This window comes from Accipiter gentilis, chromosome 3, assembly GCF_929443795.1.
Source record: "Accipiter gentilis chromosome 3, bAccGen1.1, whole genome shotgun sequence".
NCBI classification, from domain to species: domain Eukaryota; kingdom Metazoa; phylum Chordata; class Aves; order Accipitriformes; family Accipitridae; genus Astur; species Astur gentilis.
Genome location: NC_064882.1, coordinates 14927573 through 14953154, shown reverse-complemented (window position 1 = coordinate 14953154; position 25582 = coordinate 14927573). Strand labels below are relative to the sequence as shown.

Genomic DNA, 25582 nt, shown 5'->3' with positions numbered 1-25582 from the left:
CTCTGTTCATAACAGCAACCTCCTCAGTGAAAGCAGACCTCGTAAGACTCCCCGCCCCATGAGAGCTGATGTCATACAGCAAAATACTCCCTGCAAAAAGAGGCAGACAGACCCAAACTGGGAAAGGCAGGACAATAAGCAACTGCTACCTCATGTCAAAATCAGGTTTTCAACTAACAGGACAGTTGCTACTGAAGACGTTCTGTACCATTTCAAAGGAACTTGAGAGAGGTTTGGACTTACTGTCACAATGAAAATTTTTCCTTGAAAAAAAGAAAACCAAAATTTGGAGAAAGCATAGTTTTATTTTTCCAGAAAAATATGAAAATACTTCTAAAGTAACTATAGATTGAGTACACTTTGGTTCAGGTACTAAAAAATTATATATACTGACACATTGAAGAGTAAGAAATTGACATTGCATTTGCCAGAGAAAGGAAAAACTAAGGGGGGGGGGGGGGGGGGGAGGGCGGGAGATAGTTTGTTACACTGTTGCTTTTTCTCTCTAGTCGTTTAAAGGGGAAAAAAAAACAGGGGATGGAGGGGTGGGGGTGGTAATACCAGATTTGCCTCAGGTAAGTGTTTTAATGAGGCAGATTACCTTTAAAAAAATGTGAACTACATGTCTAATATCGTTCATTGAAAGATGGAACATATAGTCTTGAGATTATTTCAGTGTCTTTAAATATACCAGCTTAAACCATGTAAGGTAACTACTTCAAAAAGATGCTTTTTGGCCTCTAATCAATACATTTTCAACCACAGAAAGAGGGACAGAAATGCTTTCCCTTTTAGAAACATATGCAACTGTAGTCTTCCTCTTTGTTTTAAATAAAGTTGGACCCTCTCTAAAGGAACAAAAGCTAAATATTTGCAAAAATATCTATACATGAGGAAAATTAATATAACACATCAACAACACAGTTACTTTGCAGGAATCTCACCCTGCTCAACATCAGATTATTCAAATGAATTTGTTTCAGTAAAGCATGAGGCCTGAAGCAGTCCTTAAGTTTTTCTGTAAATCACTAAACCACGGATTTTCGCTCAGAGTTCACTGCAAGCAGCTAACAACTGCCTACAAACTGCTGTGCTACCTTCTTCTGAATCAGAAGCATGCCATGGAAGTTAACACTTTGGGTAAGCAAGCACACTTCTGCTGCAGGACTAGTTAGGGCACTGTTTTGTCCCATTAGCTCTAGAGTCAGCTAACCAGGCTGTGTGCGGGGAAAAAAAGGCAAATTTGCAGAGTTTGGTCACTATATGATTCAAAGATGGTTATTCACAGGAGTAGCTACTGCAATCTTGATCAAAGACGGACAGGTATGAAGTGATCTTGCTCCAGCTAAGATCTAAAGGGCTTAAAAACACAACTCATTAAAAGAATTTAAGTGAAGTATTAACTGTACAGAAATGCAGCTCCAGGTCAATTGCTAGGATCAGCTTTTTAACTTCTGAAACACTACTTCCTTTATATGCAATTATTCTAATGCAATTCAAAGTTGGATTCTTGTTCTTAACCTCAGAGTTTAAACATTTCAGTATGTTCAAATGACAGTATTTTCAGCTCAGCACTGAAATTAAGAATATTTCTCTGTTACAAATTCAGTTTTTTGATGCTCAGACTGACAGCTTGCATTCAAAATATGTTTTTATTAATAACAGCATTTCAAACTTCATTATTTCCAAACTTATAAAATAGTAAGTCTTTCTAGAGAAAAGAATCATAAAACTCCAGTGCTCATTAAACAAAAAAAATCCTAAAGCTGCCACAGGAAATTACCAATCCAAGGACATCCCCTAACAAAGGGCTGAGCTGACACAGCAGGAGAAATGCTCTCTTTTTAAATTTTTTTCTCTGCTAACACAAGGCAAACTCCTTAAGCAAAACAAGCCAAGCAACTTTGTCAATTTAATACTGTTGACAGGACCACAATAGATAGTCATAAATTTCATGACATTCACAGCATAAGCCTCCCATCTTGGTCTTTGTGTGTCCTACCAATCTAATAAAAACATTTTAGGTTTACAAATATTTTTTTTCCTGACATTATTTTATAGTAGACTAAATGAAAGAATAAAAAACAAGAACAGCACTACACTTAACATTAGAGTACAAAGTAAATTCATTAGTTCTTTCCAAATTGATTTGAAGTCATAAAAACTTCACTTCACTAACATATAATTCATATGTAACCTAAACTCATTATACTCACAAAACCTGACCATCAGACATAAATCAGTCTCATCAAGTGTAAGAAATTAACTAAAGAAAAATTATCTCGCAGAAAATCCGCAAGTCAAAACATTGCATACATTTATCAACCTCCACAAAACAAAAAACAGGCTTTAAAATAGAAATTAAAAGGAATACAACCTACTTCTTTTCCCAGTAAAGGTGGCTAACAAAGGAATAATACAAAAGCTGTAAGATCCCACCACCAGCAATGTCAGTAAGGTAATATCATAGTGGCTTCCTGAGTCAGTCGGTGGTGTTAGTGTAGAATTGATGAAAATAATAGGAGAAAAATTAGTTTCTGTGCAACTGCGGAGTCCTCCTGGTATAGTCATTTAAAAAAGATCAAAGCAACCTTAAAGCCAAAAAGACTGCAGCCATATTCAACCTCTCATATTGCTCTTGCTTGCTCTTCGTGAATCGGAGTGGAAAAAATTGTAAGCTTGAAGGCAGTGGACAAAACAGATTAAACCAACTAGCAAATCAGGCTAAACAAGAAGTCATCTGTTTAGATACTTAATCTGAATACGCTTCTTTGTTATGAAGCGATGACCCTTTCCTTTGTTACATGAGGGAGTAAAATGAAGAGAGGACAAAGCTGCTGAGGAATTCCAGATACAGTCCTAAACCTGAACAGCAAAAGTCAACATGGCTGTCACAGCAACCGAACCGACCTGATTACACAGAAACATGCACTGCATATTTTATTACACATACTCTTACTCCTTTGAGGAATATGTTAGGTCTTAGTTTTTTAATGAAGGCACTACAGGGGGAAAAAAAAAAAGAACAAGAGAAATTTTAGTTATATATGTATGCATGCATATGCGCATACATAAACTATAGACATATGTTAAATCACAGTTCTCTTTTTCAGTCCATTGAAGACAGATTTAAATGGCATCTGGCACAAAGGCCTTTGCCCAGTCTCTAAGATATAACAGATGATGCAATAGTAACAGAATATTTGAATGTACTCATTTGAATATGCATAGCTGGGAATACTAATATGTCTGACAGTCAGTTGTGTATTATTTCCTTCATATTTTTGCCCCTAGAATTCCTACAACTGCTGGTACAGACCCTTTGTAGAGTTTCAAATCAAAGTGAGTTCTGTTATTTTTCTTCCTAGTTTTAATCACGGTAGATTTCGTTCAGGTCATACAGCAATGCTTACAGTTACCTTAGAAATTACAGAAGTCTACCTGTGCAAAGTTTTACCTTCTAAAAGCAGTTTCACTTACCTGCTTTTGCTCTCATCTACACATTTTGTCTTAAAACACCGAAAGCAGATATAATCAAGTTCAAAAAGAGCACTTAGTATCAAAAAACTCTAACAAGCTGTTCCAAATATTACGACAGGTAATCCATTCACACCATTCAGACTTATTTCTTATTACACTATATGTAAACACAAGGAAACTTTTGCTCAGGATGACCCACTCATTTTGTACTGTTTCAGAATGGAAGAGAAGCTGTATTGAAACATCAAACAAAAAGTCCAAGGCTCAAAGATCCTTCAGATGGCATGTCTCAAAAAGGAAAGTTGTTAAGAGGCAAAAAGAATAAGACCTAGAACTAATAATAAGTAGTACAATGAGAATTAACACAGCCCTTTGTCAGACAGGACTCCCTTTGTGAGGATTTTTTTTTTTTTTTTTCCAACAAGCAGCTGATGCTGGCTATCAGTTAAGACCCATAACCCTGACGGATACTTACAATTACTGCTGAAAAGACTTCGCTCACTCTGAGTGCTGCTGACTGAAGAGATGCTAGGTGTTCTCTCAAGCACTGATCTTTTGACAGGCACTTGGGATTTAGTGAGCGGTTTACCAGAGCTAGCCCAGGAGGCTGGAGAATTTTTCGGAGAGGCATGCTTCTCTCTTGGCAAAGATCCTATACCTGTCAATTGGGGGAAGGGGGAGGGAGAGAAAAGAACAAAAGGAACTGGAAAGAAGCTTAAACAATTGCTGCTTCTAAGTATATGCCTACAAGTAAAAAGATTTACACATAAAAAAAATACATATAAAAAGGCTTAATCTACCTCATATTGACATGGTAAAAAATAGTGTAAACACAGAAAAACAGTTCCAAGGATTTAAAGAATCCCATTTTGCATATTGACCTCAGGAACAAATCAAGAGCTTTACAGACTGGCCTTCAAGGCAGACATTTGCACGCACAAGAAGTCTTTCTTGCATTTTCCTACCTCTGTGTATTATGGTTAGCTATACTAGCAATCCCATAAAAATATAACCTCCAGCTCAAAGACAATCCAAGAAAGATTCTTTTGTTTGTTCCCACCCCCAAAATGGAAATTTCCACACACACCTTTGACAGGGCACTCTAAAAGACAGTGTCTTTTCAAGGACAAACACAGCACAAGAGTAAGAAATTGTGTTGTACTCACATAATATACTGAAAACTGACTAGTTCTGCAGAACTAGTTAAACAGCACTCCCTTGAACAAAGTTCTTCATGGCCAACTGGTGCAGACACATTTTTGCATTAATAGCTGTTTTTATTTGAGCTTCTTGAATACAAATGCCCAACAGCTAAGGTAATCAAATAGGAAGTGTATCTATACAGGAGACAGGTGTGCCATCTTCAGATGGGAGCTTACTCTTGTACTACTAACAAAGCAACTACACTTTCTGCAAGAAAATTTGAGTTTAGTTAAATGATGCTTTGTGTTTATTTCTGAAAAGTGCACACCCAGATTAAAACTACAGTGGCCCAAAGGAAGTTATATATACACAGATTTGTCTTGCCAGCACCGAGTTGACTCCTGTCAGCTTTGACATCAAGATCTTTATACAGTCCTCTGAATAAATATGGAAAAGAGGTTTTTTTTTTTTCATTTTTATAAAAAAAAAAACAAGAAGAGAGATGGAAGATAGACTTACTTTAATATTTTGTTATTTATTATAACACAAGACATCTTACAAAATATCTTAACTTCTGATGTCACTATCATTTCAAGTCTGACAAACATAATTTATCTTACTTGAAGAGGTGACTACAGTGTTTCAGATTTGACTTAGAACAATCAAGTTTCTATTTAAAGGGAATACCCATCCCTTTATTCTCATCACTATAAACCACATTTCAATTTTGCATAAGCTGTGTAAGAGACTGTTGAAATATGACAAAATTAGCTAGTAATTCCACTTTATTCAACATCAGTTTTGCTGCAGGATCTCCACTCAAATACCAACGACCAAGAAACCATCAGTTTGCACTAAGGCCAAGAAAGCACGACATTAAGAGGATTACATTAAGATTTAGGCCACAAAACCACTTACACCCAATGTCTGCTTTTCAACAGTAGGTGGTGTGACAGGATTAGATAACTCATCTCAAAACGTCCTGTATCAAGTACGCCAAAACAGGATAAGGACTAGTAGAGGAAGGTATGTCCAAGCTATTTCCTTTGGTTCAGATCAACTCAGTAACAAAAAAGAAAACCTACAGACAACATACACTAAGCATGCATTAGGATATTATATAATATTGGTCACTAAATATAATACACAAACTTCAATGAGTCATTAAACATACTTTATATCAGGCCTCTTGTTTGTCATTACTATGAAGAACTGTGATTCCATATATGGCTTTATTGTAACCTGGTATTAAATCTCTGAGACAAAATTATCAGCTGTATTTTAGAACTTTTTGTAAGTTACTGCAATGGACGCTTGAATATATCCAACTCACTGAAGCGCGTACAAACTTTGTCATGCTATGAGAACGCCAAAAACCACAAGCTCACACTTACTGAAAACACCTCTGAAACATAGCACTCCAGACAACATATCCGAAATAATTTGTGTTTGAAAAAAAAAAGTCTGTGACATCTGAACTTCATGCAACAAATCTGACAGCTTTATAAGACTTTCCATGTTGTTTCATTAACAGATCAACATATCAGAAAAGAAATTAATCCAGACAAGTCAGAAATTCCTTTTCTAAATAGCCTCTCAGCAAAACAAGGTGCAAAAACCAACACCCCCCCCAAAAAAAACAAACAAACAAAAAAAGGGCTGCTGTACAAACACTGCATGTTAAATTTGTATGACTTAGCAAGCTAAAGCTTTACATTTCAAAAGGCATCTAGATGAACAAATGCAGCTTATCAACTGCATTTTATTGTTTAAAGATGAGGATAGCATGCTTGATTACTATTGTGCTGGATTCATCCAGTTCAAAAGGTACGGGAGCAAAACCCTGTTTTCTTCACAATGATTTTCACTCAAGAGGGGCCAAGGCAAGCATGTGAAAACACTCGGTCTCTTCTTGTACAGCATGTTCCGTACATATGATTTGCAGCCAGCCCGACTTCTCTCCACATGCTGAAATGCGGCAGTGCACTAAACCAGCTGTGAGCTCAAACCCATTCTGTGAGCACAGCAAAGTCTAGGATGTCCAGTTTCAGAAGCATGTCAAATGGATGACTTTTGACCTCCTCTTAGTTCTTCTACTCCTCAGCACTTTCCTATAAAGCTACTTTCCTATAAAGCTTCTAATAAAATAATTACTCAAGCACTCAAATACATTTTTCAGAAGCCCAGACTGAGGGAGGATTTCTTTTAAGTTATGACACAAGATTATTAAACAAGTACTCAAGTGTTACTTCAACTAGTAACAATGGTTTTACAAAGTATTTTTTTAAGTATCATCCCCTAAGAAAGGAGTCACACAGAATTAAATGCAAAGGTTTTGAAGGCAGAAACAGGAAGATATGGTATATAAACAAAAGTACTGGAAACAAGCACAAAAGCAGGATATTTAGTGAACCATTATTATAAAGACAACAAGCAATAGCATCAAAGCAACAGGCTTTCATCAGTTATTTAATCTAGTCACTGAAGTGGAATACTAGAAATATCACATTCCTCTACCATGAAGTAACAAGTTGGCAATTCCTTAGAAAAAAGTCTCTATGCAACAACCACATTACTTCAAGTATGTCAAAGTATCTCTTGTATTGGAACAGAAACAAGCAAAGAACAAAACTCCTTTTTCAAGAATCTCTGAAGTCAGATTTCTTATCCTTACTCAAATACTCATCCTCTCATATGAATCTCTCATAGGTGGTTATTGTCCAGAATAAATTAAGGCTTCCCTTCCCTTAAATAAACACCGGGAGCCTAAAAAAATCAAATTGAGAGAATAAATATACACTAGCAGTGGTGAACTTGGGATTTTATTGACACCAGGCAGACTGTGAAGTTGAATATGTATTCACCAGTTCTGATATTCACCATCCACCATTTCAAACCATATCTACATATTTCACATCTACAACTGAGCACAGAGCAATTGGCATTCATGAAGCTATACAACACCTGGAAATGAGTGGTGGAAAGCCTTTCCCCAAACAGAAACTTAGGGCAGACTAAGTGCAAAAGGAGTCTTTGGAAGGATGCTTTTTGTTGTTTTTGTTTAACCCTAAAGCTAACAGTAATGGTTGGTTCGGCCTTTTGTTGCCTTATCTCGAGTATGTTTAATTTTGGATTTTCGTCTTACACTTCTCTGATTTTTTCCTGCAAGTTTAAAAATCCAGAGGGCTCTATTTTAGAAGTGCTAAACTTCTTAGCTTTTAAAAAAAGACAATTTTAAGCATGATGAAAAAGCCTGATCTAAGCCTATAGTACAAGGTCTTTATAAAGCAAGGGGAGTAAACTTTCAAGAAAATATGCTATTTTTTGGCATCTCTTGAAAGGAGCAAGTAAATCATGGAAAGACAAACTGGACTTTGGTATTGGTTCCAGCAGACCGATCTTAACATACTTTTAAGATCATTTATGGTTATTATTTTGAGCACTGTAAAGCAGTAGCAATACTAGCAGATTTCTGATGGCTACAAGCTCCCCAGGTTGCCCGATTAGCCATTCAGCAATATTAGTTATAGTATATTATGCTACACATATATCGGTGTTCCTTCGAGGAATAAAGAGTAGTTACAGCACATTTCATAATTCTACCTAAGATGTACAGATAATCTCTTTCTAGTTATCTCTCCCTTTTAAAGTCTCAAATTACTACCATAATTACCAAAGAAGAGGCAGGACACAGTTCTGTTATGTTGCTAGTAATGCCTCAACTGCAAAACAACCGTGGACAAAGACAGTGAATGTTAAGTTACTGCTGGATCTTGAAATATTTACATGAAATGGATTTATTTGTTTAGGGGATAACAGCCGATACAAGAACAGTTTACATATTAAGGCAAGACCCAGTTCCCCATCTGATGCAGACTTCCACAGGGTTGTTCCCATTCACCTACAATCCTTATGAAAGTGCTCCTCTTTGGCACAGGTATCCAGGAACCAGCAGCAAGCTAGTGCCAAAAACATAACCAGGCTGTCAGCAGCCATGCGGGTAGACATTCATATGTTCTTCCTCTTGCAGCTCAGTATTCTCAGAGTAAAACTGGAGAACTGATCATCAGTGCTACAGATCATTATATTAGCAGTTAACAACCACCAAACCAACCCTTTTCATTCTCTCAAATGCTCTCACTGTCAGAAGAGCAATTGGGGTATTTTCAGTTAGGAGGAGGGAAAGGGAGAGAACAACATTCATGTACGTCTACTGTTAAATTTCACTTTTTCCCCTTCCTATTTGGCCCAGTTTTGAAATGTGGCAGACTTCCTCCCAGTTAAACCTTTCCACGATCAGAGAGACTCCTCCCTTGCCCATATTCCCTCAAGTCTCAACATCTTGCATGTGATCTCTCCAAGCACCTACGAATAGCCCTTCTCTTGCCCGGCCTCCAGTCTGAATTCAAGCCTGCCCTCCCACCTCCAGTACTGTCTGCCATCAAGTTGCCTGCCAGATTTACTCAATTTTAGGTTTTTCTTTTTGTAGACTGAACTAGAGCAGCCCCATGAAAGACCATGTCCACATAGTCATGCTGTGATCTCCTACGACCCCAGGCAGAGCCAGTCTCCAGACAGCAAGTAGTTTTACATCAGCTTCCCAGGTAAGCTGCACAGTGGTGGCAAAGCTTGCCAACTCCAGCTTTGCCAGGAGACTGCCGTAAGCTGTTTGCATCCTGACTTAAGCAAACAAACCCCAACTGCTAGCTTTAACAGTTATTGGGGAAGTTCTGTCCATTTAGGAGTAGTGGGCACAAGGAGAAGTCAAATCAACATACTACAAGGAAGGCTGAGACAGAAGAAAACCACCAACTGCATCCAATTATGCTTTTCATTATTGTCCAGCTCTTCATACCACACACCCCTTCATGTTACGCACTGAGAATTTTTTGATAGTTTGCAGCTTTTATACGCACGTTATCTATAAACAAGGACTCCTGCTTCTTTCCTCCTTTACCTCTACCCTGAGAGAATTCAGAATTAACCAGTACAGGTCAAGAGTTATTTGAAGATACACCAGCATGTCCTTGCAAGTAAGTGACTAGGTACCAAGAAATTCCCCTGCAGGGAAATGGTACACACCTCATTCCTAAAGGAGGATATTCTTATAGACGCATCCACATTTCTGACAGCATTGATATGTTGACTGTTAGTATCAGTCTCTGCAAGTACGATCATGCTTCTTGCTACAGGTATAATACATTAAAATGGGGCTAGTCACAAACCACCTGTAAAAAGTCTGGGAACATATGTGAAAACTTTAATTCCTTAAGTATGGTTGCTGATGGCACCGGAAACAAAGCTGACAGGATGAAATGCTCCCTTTTGGGAGCCAGAAGTCAGAATACTGGAAATACCATAGACTTCGGAATACAGATCATTTAAATTCATCTTCAGACGTTTCTAACACCACCCTTCTCCCCCTAACCCCCCAAAACTCAGAGGACCACATCCAATCATACCAAACCAGAAATAAATCAATCGACTTGCTTTGAAATCATTCATTATAACAGATCCCATATTACCTCACAAACAAAAACCCTTCTGCTTTTACTCATTTCTCATGGTCAATTTGACTTATAAAACTAAATAGGAGAGAGTTTATTCCAAATGGGTGTTTTTATGCTGAACCCTATGTAAGGCTTGTAAAACACGAGCAGTATCTATCCCATGGTGAGAGCTCCTTGTTAATGAAAAGTAAAAAAAGAACGAGGTGTCAAAGTTATAGCAAGTTTTTCTACTAGTGTACGTAGCCAAAGCTAAAAGCAGATTGACTAAGCTGAATTCAGATTACATGATTTTATAGCTCCTTTCTGGCTTCAAATTGTGAATTGACCATTCTGTACCTGAATGACCAACAACTGGGGCAGAGGCTTAGAGGTCGGTACTTGGCACAAAGATATACATTGCTCTGGGCAGCTGCCAGCAAACCATTCCTGTTGAAGATGGCCAGGAAGTGAGGGCAAAGTGGAATGGAAACATTACCAGGGAAGTCCAACTCAAGCAGTCGGAGAAGGAATGACCTGCAAGGCTCCTAAGCCCTCACAATTTACACTGCTTTCTGAGCTCTCGCAAACTGAACAGCTTGACAAAAGTCCTTTCAGATACATTGCATAAGTCTTCCCGACTTTATACTGCAAATTAAAAGAAAACTGGTTACGAGATACACAGTCACTATGCAGGGGAGCTCTCTGGGTGAAGATGACCAAAGAGGGATTATAGACAAGCTTTATGTCATACTATAGACTACAGACATTATGCTCCATGGAGACCCATGTATTGGTTTCCTCCCTCCTACACCTCTGAAAGGGAATATGGGAGTTTTAAGTTCACTTTTAACACAAGCTTTAATTAGTGTAATGAAGCCCTACATATGCATTAAAGAAAGGGAAAAGGGGACCAAGTAATCTAGACTCATAAGTACAAATAATGATCTTGGACAAGCCAGTGTATGAGGAACCTCCTTTTAGGATCCATAAAAAAAGCTAGCTGTTCTGCAAAATTAAAAACAAAAAGCATAAAAAGACTGGCTGAAACTAAATTTTAAGCCTTATTTGTGGACCCTGGTGCATTTCAATTTGTTCATGAGAAAGTATAAGGATATCCTTACAAGTAACTCTCCACTCCAGCATTTTAAGAAAAGTCCTGACTGTTTCAAGGCCAGAGAACCTGGAAGTTATGTTTGCCTTTTAAAAATATTCTGTTTCTTCTTGACAATCCAACTTTAAGAGAGTCATATGGTAGATAGCAGGAATGATGCAAGCTGACAAGTGATTTGCCGTAACCATGTTTGGTTTTGTTCTGACACTGAATCAGGAGCTAACTCAAGGATTGTGGACTGCTTACTGGAACTGAACTGTTTTGGGTTGGTTTTGAACTAGTATTGTGAGGGGCTATACCAAAAAGTCCTGAATTATCAAGTTTATATATGTTTCCAGCTGTATGAAAACCCACTGAAGCCATTTGGTTTCAATTTTCCATCTGAAAAGCCTTTCTTTGTGCAATAAACAGCAACAACACTCAATAATTAGCACAGTCTTAATGTGTCATGGCCTGCTCTGGTTTTAACTTTGGAAGCTTCTCTGAATTACACGTTTAAGTGTAAGCTCAAGCCAAAATTCAAGCGAAGGAATTCAGCAATTATGAAGTAACAAGCAAATCAGTATTTCAAAGTATCACTAAACTTGCTGCGGTTGAATGCAACTTAAAACATAATTCCTCATATGCTATAGGAAATATTTTTCCAGTGCTTCAGTTAGTTGCAGAACACCAGAAAACTCCTTCAGTATGTTCAACTTTTTATAACAAAAAGGTCTCACTTGTCCAAAATCTTCTTCAAGGAAACACAGAATTCAGACTGTCGAGCTTCTTTCTACCCAAGCTTTCATCACTCTAGTTAAATGCTATGAAAATACTAGCAAAAGAAAGAAGGAATACCACTGGATTGGACTCATGGAAAAGGTAAGTAAAGCACAGGGCCATAACTCTGCTAATTGGATATCAGTGACTTAAATCAGAGACAAAATGGTACCCAGAATGTCAGAAATAACTGTCAGTGAAAGACATTTTGGTTACAAAGATGATTTACATAGCTTCCCTTAATTTCTAGAAGTCTTTAACAGTAAGTAGAGGAATAATATTTTTGATGCTTTCATATCTCCAAATAGTTTCAATTACACAGAACTTGACAGAGCTCTTATAGCTAAGATATCAACAACAACGTGAAGTTTCATATAGTGGGAACCAATTTAAAGCAATGGTGTAATTTTAAGGCAGAAGTGTAGGTGAAGCATTAGCATATCAGAAATCTTACATGCAAGTAAAGCTCCTTTCTTACATGCTTACAGGTAGGTTTTAGTCAGCAACAAGAGAAAAAAAGGCAGTGGTGGACATTTACATTTTTAGATCTAATGGGGCAGGCTGACTGTAGAACTTGGAGTCATGTTCCATGGGACCACCAAAGCTCCTTGGCTTCTCCAGTCCCCTTCCACCCCTCCCTTCAAGTGAGAAAAAGACATGACTCCTCCCAAACTGTAATACCTCAACTATTAGCAGGCTATTATTCCTCCACAGTAGTTCTATACATCCAACTAGAAGGCTGTATGCATTTGCTAGGAACAAAAACAATAGTTGCTTTCATTTCAGGACTGCTTCAAAGTCCTGAACCAGGGCTCCAAAATTACATACACCTTCCAGTAAAAACCAGGTAACTCAAACACCTTATTCTGTGTTTTGAATTCTAATAAATATTTTCACTCATAGAAAACTAACATAGCAAAAGGCATACTGCCTGCCACTCAGTACTACAGAAATCTGCAGACACCACAATGGAAAAATTAGCTGTAGAGAATTAAGATTTTTGTTTGAGAATGAGTATGTGATTGCAAGTCATTCTTGTCCTGGTTTCAGCTGGGATAGAGCCAACTGTCTTCCTAGTAGCTGGTACAGTGCTATGTTTTGAGGTCAGCATGCGAAGAACGTTGATAACACACTGATGTTTTCCGTTGTTGCTCAGTAGTGTTTAGACTAAAGTCAAGGATTTTTCAGCTTCTCATGCCCAGCTAGGGCACAAGAAGTTGGCACAGGACACAACCAAGGCACCTGACCCAAACTGGCCAATGGTGTATTCCATACCATGGGATGTCCCATCTAGTTTAGGAACTGGGAAGTGGGGGGTGGGGGGCAGGGAATCGCTGCTCGGGGACTGGCTGGGTGTCGGTCGGCGGGTGGTGAGCTATTGCCCTGCGCATCATTTGTACATTCCAATCCTTTTATTACTACTGTTGTCATTTTATTAGTGTTATCATTATTAGTTTCTTCTCTTCTGTTCTATTAACCCATTCTTATCTCAACCCAGGAGTTTTACTTTTTTTTCTGATTTCCTTCCCCATCCCACTGGATGGGGGGGAGTGAGTGAGCGGCTGCGTGGTGCTTAGTTGCTGGCTAGGGTTAAACCACGACAATTCTTTCTTACGGAGAAATGGAGACAAATAGTTACAGAAATCATTTTGAGGAGTCTAGCTTGCAACTGTGACCCGATTTCTAGATTTGCTGCAGAAATGGGGCTTCATCATTTCACAAACCACTTTGGTACACTGAATCAAACTGGGTTCACCCTTTAGAGAACCAATTTTTAACTCAGCAAAAACTCCCAAGTTCCAGCCAAGATGCACCAACACTGGTGAACAGTGGTCAGCAACCATTTTGAAATAAATAAAACAGTTATTTCTAGCTTAACACGCTTTGCAAATAACCTCACAAAAATATAATGTTTGAGATACAAGTTTCCTCTCATTCTGCTATCTCCTGTTCAGGAGAAGATGAGGGAATTTCCTTAGAACACATGCTTCCTACTGGGTTAGTGTGTTACCACTCAAAACCTAAGGTTTCCATTTACAAGTGAAAAAAATTACCAAAATCTCAACTCCTGCCAAGTTGCAAGGATCTCATAACTGGTGTTTTATACAGGGCATGTTTTTCTTTTATTTCTTGGTTGTAGGGGAGTTTCCTGCTTCCCACTCGAAATGACAGTGCATGATACAATCCACTGTTCACAAGCTCTTGATTATTCTGGGAATAATACATATACTAATACGTTTTGGACAGATCGACTGCTACTCTCCCTCAATACACAAATGTGAGGGATGACACAGAGCTTTACCATCACTTCTCTTGCTCAGAGTATTTAATGGACTCACTACACTGTCTTCCTGCCCAACGATCCAAATACAGCCAGCAACTGGTTACGAATCAGCTCCATTTACGTTAGTACCTCAGGAAGCAATGACATCGTTAGGATTTAGACATTTTTAAGACTCAGCTTGACAAAGGCCTGAACAACCTAGTCTGAATTCAGTGCTGACCCAGGCAGGGCTGGACTAAGTGACCTTCAGAATTCCTTTCCATCCTGGATTTAGCTAGTTTGTCTGTAGTCTGGAGAAATCCTGACAGCAAACAACTGTACAGCTACCGGGTTATTTATCTGTACTGTTGGAATTATACCAAGGCACAAGTGTAATACCAAAGTGTTCAAATTACTTAACTGGAAGAAAAAGTTATTCCCTACAGGAAGGCTTTAGCTAAAACTGATAACTAGGTTTGGTTTACAAGCTGCCACTTGGCCACAGTAAGTGTATGTACAGTTTTACTTGAAAACTTTTTAAAACAGATGAGGTAAGCAGCAGTAGATAGGGTTTTACCTGAAAGGTGTGGTTGCATAATACAGCAGGACTTTGGCAGCAATACCAAGTAATTCCTACTTTTCCCCATCCTTGCTTCTCCCACCCCATACTCCCTCCCATCCTCCTGATTTGCATCAGTACCATGTTTAGCAGGGAACAACAAACCATGTTTAAGCACTCCCTTGGCAAGGGACAGGGGAAGTTAACCTGATATAGTTTAATGCATGAAATCCTACTTTGTAGCACCAAAGTGCTGCATAAGCAAAATGAAAGGTAGAATGTGCTAGGAACAGGGTTCATTGGCGTGGGGCTGGGTAGAGGGCATGGAAAAAAAAATTCTTCTCATGCAGCACTAAAGTTCCAGTCTCATCAGATCATAGCATGAATTTGAAATGTTGAGGTGCTGCTTCATGCTTTTACCTTAAGCAGCCTTTTTCCAACAGGAAAAGTTTGGAAGGTATTCTACTGGCTACCATAATTTCAATATACAATCAGTTAAGGAGTAACAAGTTTAGCTAAAGAAACTTGGGGAGTAAAGGTTTTTATTTTTCAACAGCAAGTGACTTCTGCTTCTTCTGAAAGTGCATCTGATTTTCAACCCCCACCCCCCACGCCCCCCTTTTCATGAATAACCCAGCCATGCTTACATTTATTTCTAGTGATGGCGTCATAAATCTACTCTGACTTAATAATCTAAGGGACAAATACACATCTACATCTATATCCACCTCAGTTCTTCTAAGAGCATAATTACAGATAGAAAAGCTTTGAATTGGTATTTAGAGAGGTGACAAGTCTTCCAAGAAATTGGTGGCTTACAGGTAGGTACCTAGTTCACAGAGCAAGTCCCTTACATTACCAAGGTTCAAGTCAGAGAACAGCCTATATACACTTTCTTTGAGGGACTCATCCCATAAGGGACTACACATACAGATTTTATCACACTTTATCCCTGTATATAATTAAGAGGAGTACTTTGGACTGTTTTATAATCTTAGATTGAGTGGGTTAAAAAAAAAGAACAGGTTTTACTGGGTATAGCTGGGTGTGCACACTTACCAAATTACAGTGTATTGTAGTGTAGTCATTTATAGCCAGGCTGCTTTTGCAATTAGCTATATTGCCACACTTGGTTAAAAAAAGGCACATAACCTGCAAGAGCATTTCTGAATCTCTAGTTCCCAGTCACCAGACAGCAGCCTACAGACTAGATGTGAAATCTAACCCCCCCCACCCGCCCTTGGTATTAATCAGTCAGAGCTTAATTAGCAGCTCAAGCAGTAGTCTCTCCTTCAATTATGTTCTCCCCTTTCTAGAAACTATAGAGCTATACTAAAATTAGGTTGAATAAAATATGTTATGTCCTGAAATAAGGGCTCATTCCTGTTGGGATAGTGTACAGTTGCTCATCGTAAATGCTTTGTACCTGAGCTTTGCAGTTTCTCCTCTTCACTTTTACATTTTTCAAGTAATTGTAGTTTTAATTCTGCAAAGTACTGTCATATAACCGAACTATAAATAATAATATTTAAATATTTTTTCTTCTAACACCACCACACCCTCCTAAAGACATTCCTTATAAGATGAGATTTTACAATAACGAGGTGTAACCTGCCTTCCCCCCTATTATACTAGTAATTTGTAATTTAGGTAGAATCATATTTAGCATCAAAAATACAGCTCTGTACCATCCTAAAAGTTCTGTCAGAATGTACATTAAATATGGTATCTTAATTTTAAGAAACTGGTTAAGTGGTAGTATTCCGGTGAAAAATTCTCTTACCAGAGCTTGATGACAGAACAGCTCCTTTGCGGGAAGGTGCTTTAATTGTGCTGATAGTTTTATTTTCACATCCTCGCTTCAAGGGCAACACAGGTGGAACCATTTTAACCTTGGGAGCTGATACACTTCGTAGAGTGATTGGGCCTTTCTTCAGTATGTTTCTCCCTTGTGTTGTCCCATCCTTCACAGAAGGCATCTGTTTTTTTTTAAAAACAAAAACAAACAAAAAACAACCAGAAAAACAAACAAACAAACAAACCCAAACAACCACACACCACCACTCTGAGAAGCTGACAATCTCCCTTTCCAGGATCTGTAATGAAATACTGCCCACACAGGTAAGGGATATGCTTAGCTGTTCACTGTCATATTGTTCACATTTGCAGTTCAGAACCTCAATAACCATCTCCTGAATGGCCTCCAGCAACACAAAACTATTAGTTTGAAGCTAATCACTGGTAATGACAAACACTAAAGAGGTTACAGAGGTTATTTTACATCAGGATTTCTTCCTCTTCCACCCCAAACTCTAATTAAGCCATTCAATTACATGACTGCACCTAATCTCAAGACAAATTCTTTACCAAGCAACTACACAAGTTAGTTGTCCTGTACCACCTGAAACATCACAGCCCTTACAATGGGTTTCCTGGTCTAGGTCTTACATTACAGCACAGAAACAGGTTGAAATCTTTCATATTCAGGTGCCATAGATAAAACAAATTCAGGAGTAGACCCAGGACAGGTTTAAAATAACTGGTTTATATGTAGCACTCATCAACCTTTCATACAGAATTCTTGATCCAGTTTATGTAGACACTAATTCATGACCACTCATGCTGTAAAGTTAAGCTTATGAAGGTAAACTCATAAGAATGTACAGCTCTTCACATGCTTTTCTGCGACTCAAGCCGATGTGCAGCAATTTGGTCATATTGATGCGCTTTCTACTTTTGACTCCAATCCTCATCTTCATTTTCAGAAGTTCACCTGTACTTTTCAGAAGACCGCTTGTTTATATCTGATTGGTCGACTTTACATTTTACAGAATTTGCTCTATTGATTTTCCAGGTACCAGCAGAACAACTACTATCACAAAGGTTTCCATCTTGGCAGCAGGGTGAATTAAAAGCATTCTCTCCAACCCTCAGAAGCAAGAGAAAGGACTGAAGCAGAATCCAAGCTCTGAAAGACTTTAGAACTAAAATAGACCATCCTTGCTTTCATGTTCATTTAGGTTTTCAAGTTAAATTATTTATCATAATAAAGTATGTTATGTACTCATTTCTTGTGTAATGTTTCAAAAATGAATATGTGCTTCTGTTTTGCCTTAAGTAGCTTCCTCTGTATACTGAGCTTTACTGGAGTTTTTCTGGCCAATCAGTAAAGCCCAACAAAAATTCAGACAATGCCAGTTTTACCGGTAAGAGCTGCTGCCTCCATTTCACCAATTTAACATAAGCTATTGAACCCACAAGTGAACAACAGGAGGGACTCTATATAGCATCAAGACCCCATCTCTGTGTCCCTACCATGCCTCCTGAGAACTTGGTCGGCCCAACCCCAAAGCTCTTCCCTCTTTTCCCCACCATTCCTTTTCTTTTAACCTTCTTTCAGAGTGTTTGAAAGCAGCACATTTCTCCTGACAGGCAGCTGACTCATCTGAAAATATTTCCCAACCAACCAGCGCACGCATACCTCCCGGCCAGGAAGTTTGCACCTTCCAGCTGGCTGACTGCCCAAAACCAGGTATATGCCCTCTGCATGGGAAATATTTCCTGGCTACTCTTAACTACTCTAATGAGTCCCAGTTCTACTTCAAATAAACAAACTCCCAAATTATTCAAAGCAGACAGTTAAATTAAGATGTTAAAAATAAAACGCTTGACCAACTTGTTCGTCTTTGAGTTTTCTGCAATTTAATATTATTGTTAATATATGCACATTTCTGTAAGTAAATTTTTAAAAGTGTAATTTAATTTTAAAGCATGTTTTGAAAGAAAAGAAAATACTGAAAACAGCAATTTACCTCTAATGTCTATTTAAAGTTACAGCACCACTAGAATTATCTTGATAAAAGCGCATATTAAAGCTATATTTAGAATAGCTTCACCAAGTTACGTTATGCAATTTTATCCGTTTGACTAAATTAAGACTTGTTTGCTTTTATTAGAAATCTTACCAACTGTATTGTCTTAAAAAGACTTTACAAAAAAAATTTTTTATACCACAGAGTAAGATGAAGGCTGAAGATATTAAATCGCACTTGAGGCCAAGTGCAACCAGTCTGTAAAACAGTATTTCTTCACTCCCTTTATTAGGGAGAGACTTCACCTCAGAAATCAACACTACAGTTACGTTTGTAGACACAAAACCCACTCCCTAATTTCCATTCAACACTTTGCAATGCAGAAGTCCCTTTTTCCAAATGTACAAAACATATAATTAAGTATGGAAAGAATAAAAGCTTACCAGAGGAACAGAGTGCAGGTCAAATGTTTCATTTGCCACATCTTTTATCAAGGCTGCTTCCATAAGAATTCCCACGTTGCCACTTTGCTCCTTTTCACCTCCAGTCGGGTAGATATTTTGAGCACAGGGCTGCATTAAAGAGTTTGAACCTTCCATTTTCTCATTCAGCATCTCCTCTGAGTTCTCTACACACATTGGAAGCGCAGCAGAAACCAAGGAACATGCCGAATGGGTAGAGCTTTCTTTGCCAACGTCTTCTGGATTCTGCTTTAATGCAGGTGTCTTTGAAGCCTTGTGGGAAGCGTTTCTGGGATGTGTTGTGGCATGTACGACTTGGCTAGTGAAGAGGTGTTTGTTAAGATGTAGCTTATGGGGCTTATGCACAGGCAATTCCACTTTAGTATCTTTAGCTAGATCAATTTTCTTTTTCAGCACTTTTACAGAGGGGGACAACTGCCTTGGGGAAGCAACCAGTGAAGATGAGACAGCTGATAGCTGGGGAGACTGGGGAGACCGTTTTAATGCTGTACTGTCTCTTGACTGTAGCACAGGTCTAGAAATAACCTTTGGCTTAACGTTTTTGAAATTAGGTTTGGGAAAACTAACAATCTCAGATTTCTTCGCTTTGGTTATTGTTGACACAATAGGAGACCTGCCCACTGGTTTTCCTGCAGTTTGACCTGAACTAGCTTTAAGCGAAGGCCTTTTATTATGTCCTCCTAAAAACACATCTTTTGGTCTTAGTTTAGGAGACTTGCCTCCAAGTTCTGCCAAAGCTGAAACAGAAAAAGTTGTATTTTGTGATCGTTCTGTAGGGGTTGAAGTACATAGAGCAGAATCGCTTTCATCAGCCATAGGACTGAAGACCACAAAAGTTGCTTCGCATTTCAGGTCAGGCATAACAGTCCTCTTCAATTTTGGTACACTGCAAGATATGAAAGTGGTGTTGTGCATATCCTGAAGAGTAGCATTTCCAGAGATACTTTGTTCTTTGGTTAAGGGTTCACTGGTTTTCTTTGATACTTGTTCTCCATCCATTTTATCTACTGGGAGAAGATGCACATTATTTACAGGACTATCCACACATGTTTCAGCATTGGAATTACCAGTTTCATCATAGTCAGCGGCATTCTGCAAGGATTTCACTTGGTCATCTTCATTAATATTAATGCGTGGTGATAATGCATCTCTCCTGTAAGGATCCATACATCCAGCAGCTAGTTTTACAGACGGTGCTTCTGTTTCCTGTGATTCTTTATCAGTCTTGTTAGTGTTTTTTAGATAGTGTTCGACACCTGCAGAGGCAGGATGACATACTTCAAGTTCCGAATGGGCATCTGGACTTTCTGAAGCCACTATCATAGTGGAGAAATTAGGTATTCTTTCTGAGCTGGTTCCATCAAATTTCTCTCTGGTACATACTTCAGAAGAGATTAGCATTTCCCTCAGATGCATGTCATCATTTTGATCAGTTCCCAGAGTTTCACCTAAGACATTAGTAACATCCAATGTGCTCAGGTGGCAGCATGCCCTGTCATTTATCAGGGACTGTGTGTTCTGCTCTGAAGCAGGAAGAGGTAATACACATTTAGAGTCAGTCTGACTATAAGGCACTGATTGTTTGAAACTCTGATCTTGCATTTTTGCCATAGCAATGTTACCTTTCAGTAATTCTGTTTTTTCTTTCAAGTCACAGTTCGAAGCATATACACAAGTCTGTTCAGTCACAGAAGACTTGCATGGAGCATCTGCATCTCCCAACAGAACTCCTGTGCAGTTGTATTTGCCAGGTCCCTTCTGCAGGTTAGGTGCTTCAATACACTGCTGTTTTAAAAAAGTACTTCTGAAGTCACTTTTCTTTTCAAGAATGGTATCATCTTCATGTTCAGTCACTATACCTTGGTCAGTTGAATTACCATATACCTTGGTGGCACAATTCTTTGTGGAAGGTGTAGCTCTGTCACATGCGTAGTTATTTCTATTTTCATCCCTTATAAGTAAGGAAGACTTCAAGCCATTCTTTGCTTTGTCGTCTGACTTTTCAACATTCATTTTGAAGGCTAAATTTTAAACTGTTTTCATTTTATACTTTTTTTTAAAATCTCCGAGGATGCAGATTCTTCTGAACTTTGCAGAAAACAACTTTTCCCTGGAATGTGTCAACTGTCCTGAAAGATATTTAAAAAGTAGTTCTTTGTTTTCATGTTTCCCAAGAGGATCCAAAAGTTCTGGAATTAAAAATAAATTAAAACCAATTAGCCAAAACAGGATTTTAAGATGGTAAGCATTCTTAAGCTATCAGTCTTTGAATCAAGTGCAGCCATTTTGACCAACTTCCTTAAGCAAATTAGGCTTTTACAATGATGCCATCCGTGCATGCTTACCTTCACAAGCCATTTCCGCCTCCCGGACTGCCAAGCAACTTTTGAACCCTTTGGTCAGTTGCAACCAAGTGTGACTTTAGGGTTTCATTCTCAGATACCTGGCTTGCTTGGCTTCCAGGCAAGCAAAGGAAAAACTCAAAAGATTTGGCTCAACAGGAAAAAGGTATCCGAGGGACAACATGATAGAATGAACCATCATTTTTCTCTCTTCTAATAGCAGCTACCCAATAAAAGAGCATGGTTCCTCACACAGTGTGTAGCAAAGCTATGAAGCTTCTTACTGCACAGTGCTTGCAAGCCAAAAGCTTACACAGCCTTAAACACAAGCGGCTAAGAGCCATGTAAGAAAAATCTGTCCAAAACTGAATACCAAACTGACTCAAGAATCTCTCAGTCAGAAGCCACAAGCAGCTAGGAGAACTCTAGGGAAGAATCACTACACGTTCATCCTGTTCTTATACTCTTCACTCAGCATTTAGCCCTGGTTACTGCTGGAGATGGGACACAGCATTAGGTGGATCTTTAGTCTGACCATATCTGGTCACACCTATGTTCTTATGTACAATTTTGCATGAAGAGAGGAAACTGAGAGAGATCTAAACTGTAATAATGATGAAATGCTACTGTATAAGCTCATGTCTAGAACAGACACCAGAGCGGCAACATAGGAACAACCCCTAAGAATCCCAGTGAAGAAAAACTTCAGTGTTCATCCCTTGATGCAGATAGCAAAGAGCATTAAAAACGCCAGACAGAAGTTCTTCTCTGCTTCAAGGAAGCTATGCACAGCAGAGACAGCTCAAGATCTTCAAAGAGTTGTCTTAAAGACATCTGACCTGAAATAAAGAGAAGACGGGGAGGTTCATAATCAGCTCTGGGGTTACAGCAGTACACTACTCCAGTGCTGCTGGGGTAGCCAACAGATAGATGCATGAGACCCCTTCAGAGTCACTGGAGAGCAATTCCTTACACAGCAACAGCCTCCGTCTTCTATAAAGATGACGCAAAATTAGCCAAGTGGGGAAACAATTGCAGCAGCATCTCCAGCAGAGCAGAGCGGCATATCCTCACCCAAAACCCTACAGAAGCAGAAGAGGATGGGGAAACAACCAAAAAACTAAAGAAAAGGCCTTGCAACATATAAGGACAAGTTCCTAGCAAGCACTAAGACTGTACCCAGGCACCAAAACCACAAGGACATGAACAAGAAAACATCCAAACTGTCCAAAGCAGCTGGATGACCCCCATAGCACAACTCCATATGAAAGGCTCCTAGTTCCAGAAATGAGACAGAGGTAGGAAGAACTTCAGGTTTATAAGATGTGGTTTCAGTGGGGTGGAGGATCTGGGGGGAAGAAGGGTCACTTTCAGAGCAATAAAGTCTAAATGAGAGGGACAGAGGTCACTGGATCCAACAAGGGAATCGTGCTGAAGATGCGTTCATTGACAAAGGTCAACTTCCCAACCGAAGAACAGGGAAATTGGACAGGTGTTAAACACCATCACGCATCTGGAGTGACAAATTCCACTCTCCAATCAAAGAAGAGGAAGGAGGAGAACACTTGCCATCAAAAACAATGAGCAAACAGGTCAGTGGTGTTCAACTCAAATGCAGACACCAGAGCATGGTATCCTCAAGTGAGGATACTGATATAATGACAAATTTGAAATCTGGTGGGAAGAAAGCAGCAAGACATGAACATCAGGATTAAGTATACAGGGTGGACAGAAAAATGTACACTAATGTGAGAATGTATTTAATGTATTAAAGTCTGAAATTATTTGACTGTAAGTTAACCACAACGACTAGCAGAGTCCCTACAGACTAAAAATCCAGAGATAACAGAAAAAACGAATATTTGATCTGCACTATTGACCATCTCAACTAGGGTGACAATACTGGTTGCAATATACTGAGACAGGTCAAGGAGGCTACAAGATCAGAAAACATAATAACAACAACAACAACAAGGGGAGACTTCTGCTATCTTGATGTTGATTAGGCACATTGAAGAATAATTCTCTGGTCATATTATTGTACAGGAATCGATGACTGCTTTGGGAAACAAGTTTGCCGTGAGAAGAGAACCAACTCTTGATTTGTTCTCCAATGAAGAAATTTAAATCCTCACAGAAACTACATAAACCATTTTGGAAGCCACAGAGGGGAAAGAAAACAAGCTCTTAGCAAATACTTTGGAAAGTGTAAAATAAAGCCATCACACTAAGTAGTGACAGGTTAAGTTGCTAAAAGCAAGAATGCGTAATTCAAAAAGCTGACATTTTTCCTTAACCCTTATTTTCATCAGCTGGAAACACAGCTTGAATAATTATGTTCAAAATAAATCCTTTTTAATACCAATGAAAAGTATAAAGCTTTCCAGACAGCCTGTAGGGCCCGTAAACAGTTTTGAGTACAAAAGCAGCACTCAAATTAAGACCATTCTAGAACTGCAGGAATTTGCGTGCTCACTGTGGACCAGAGTGGCTTCTGGCCCACCATCTTATCTTTACGTAGGACTTAAAGCATCTGTCTCGCATGGAGGGTAAAAAGACCATGGAACAAGGAAACAACAAGCTACTGAGATCAGACAGCACCCTCCTCTGTCCCCCCCTTCCTCCCCCAAGATGAAATGGCTTAACTAGTTTAAAATCTCCTCTGTCCTTAAGCTGGTCTAGATCCTTTGCCTACATACTATTATTCAATCCCTATAGAAGCATGAACAATTTCAGTACCCTCATTTACATCTTCCATTAGGAAATCTAAGGCAGATTCAAGAGTTCTTCCAAAAAAGTCTTCCCTGAAGGCAGGGCAAGAACCTGTCCTGAATGATTTTCCATTCATTTAAGTCAATCACAGAATCAACTGCTGAAAAATATTTGCAAACTTTGCTTTCACTGCTGTTTTGACACATTAAAACTAGTTTCTACTTGTCTGGAGACTAGCCCATTACACAGCTTGCTCACCTAGTCATGCAACAGAAAGTTAAGATTACATTCTGATCCAGCATTAGCTCAGATCCAACCAGCAGTCTTGCCTCTTTCAAGAGCTTTCTTACTACAGAAAACAGGGAACTTCAATATGCCAAGACTTTGCAAGACTGAGATCCCAAGAATTTAAAGAATGACATGCTAGCTTACAGTATGCATAGATAATAATGCCAAAATTTGAAACAGCACAGGCAGCTAAGTAAACCTTGATCCAATCGACACTGAAAAAGCTCCAAGAAAAACAAAAGTAGTTTTGAGACTGACTAGAAAAATGAGGAAGTGTGTTAAAGTTGCATATACGAATGTGCACATGTACGTGTAGAAGTCTGCTCACGCAGTACTCTGGACTTTCACATAACCAAAGAATATACAGTAATAAACCACTGATTCAACTATTTTTAAAGCAAATTTTCACTTTAGTAATCAATACTTTCATGAGCAACTAGACCAGCTTCAACCACAGCTTCATATCCACATTTAGAGTCCTAAAAGTGTCCTGCATAAAAAGTAAGTTATTCCTAAGGTTTAACTATAGTGTATAAAAATCTGTAACCTAGATGAACATTAGTCCTTAAAAAAATTGACATTCTGTAACTCTGCAGGTACTAATACGTTCATCAGGCTTATAAGAACACTTCCTGGCAATGAAAAATTCTTTACATTTAAGATCTGCCATAGGAGGCCAAATGAAAAATTAACTTCGGCCAGCATATCCTTCATAGTAGTGATCAGTAGCAGATGCACAGACACAACAGTTACCCTTCCCAAGAACATTCCTTCCCAAGAATGCACTGTTCCTGGCAACTAATGACTTGGGGTATTCTAAACTAAATACTACTAATAAACTTGCTTGGAGTTTGTCTTGCATCAACAAGCATGATGCATGCCTGGCCTCCACAACACCCTACAGTGCAGTGCAAAAGAGTTCAGTTGTTTTGTGCCCTCGGTGAAGCTCAATTTGCCAAATTTCAGTTGTATATTTCAAGTGCTTACACATTGCAAAAAAAAAAAAAGTCTTACTTATCAGAGCTCTAAGCTTTCCCCTTCCTCAAGAGATATAAGAGCTTGGAATAATAGGAGGATCACTCTGAAAAAAAGTGAAAGGAGCCTGGCAAGCAGATTCCCCTAAAAGATCAGCTGCCAGCAGC

General features: G+C 38.8%; 1 protein-coding gene across 1 annotated transcript in view; it reads right to left on the bottom strand.

Annotated features, from left to right (window-relative positions):
• MTUS1 (microtubule associated scaffold protein 1) overlaps positions 1-21287 on the bottom strand; it is a 94411-nt gene extending 73124 nt beyond the window's left edge. The window contains exons 1-3 of the mRNA XM_049835584.1: positions 19060-21287; positions 16588-16783; positions 3956-4138 (exon numbers count right to left, since the gene is read on the bottom strand). Of these exons, the coding sequence (XP_049691541.1) occupies positions 3956-4138; positions 16588-16783; positions 19060-21111 (2431 nt within the window). The 5' untranslated portion in view covers positions 21112-21287. The remainder of the gene's footprint in view (positions 1-3955; positions 4139-16587; positions 16784-19059) is intronic.
• Positions 21288-25582: the final 4295 nt, after the last annotated feature.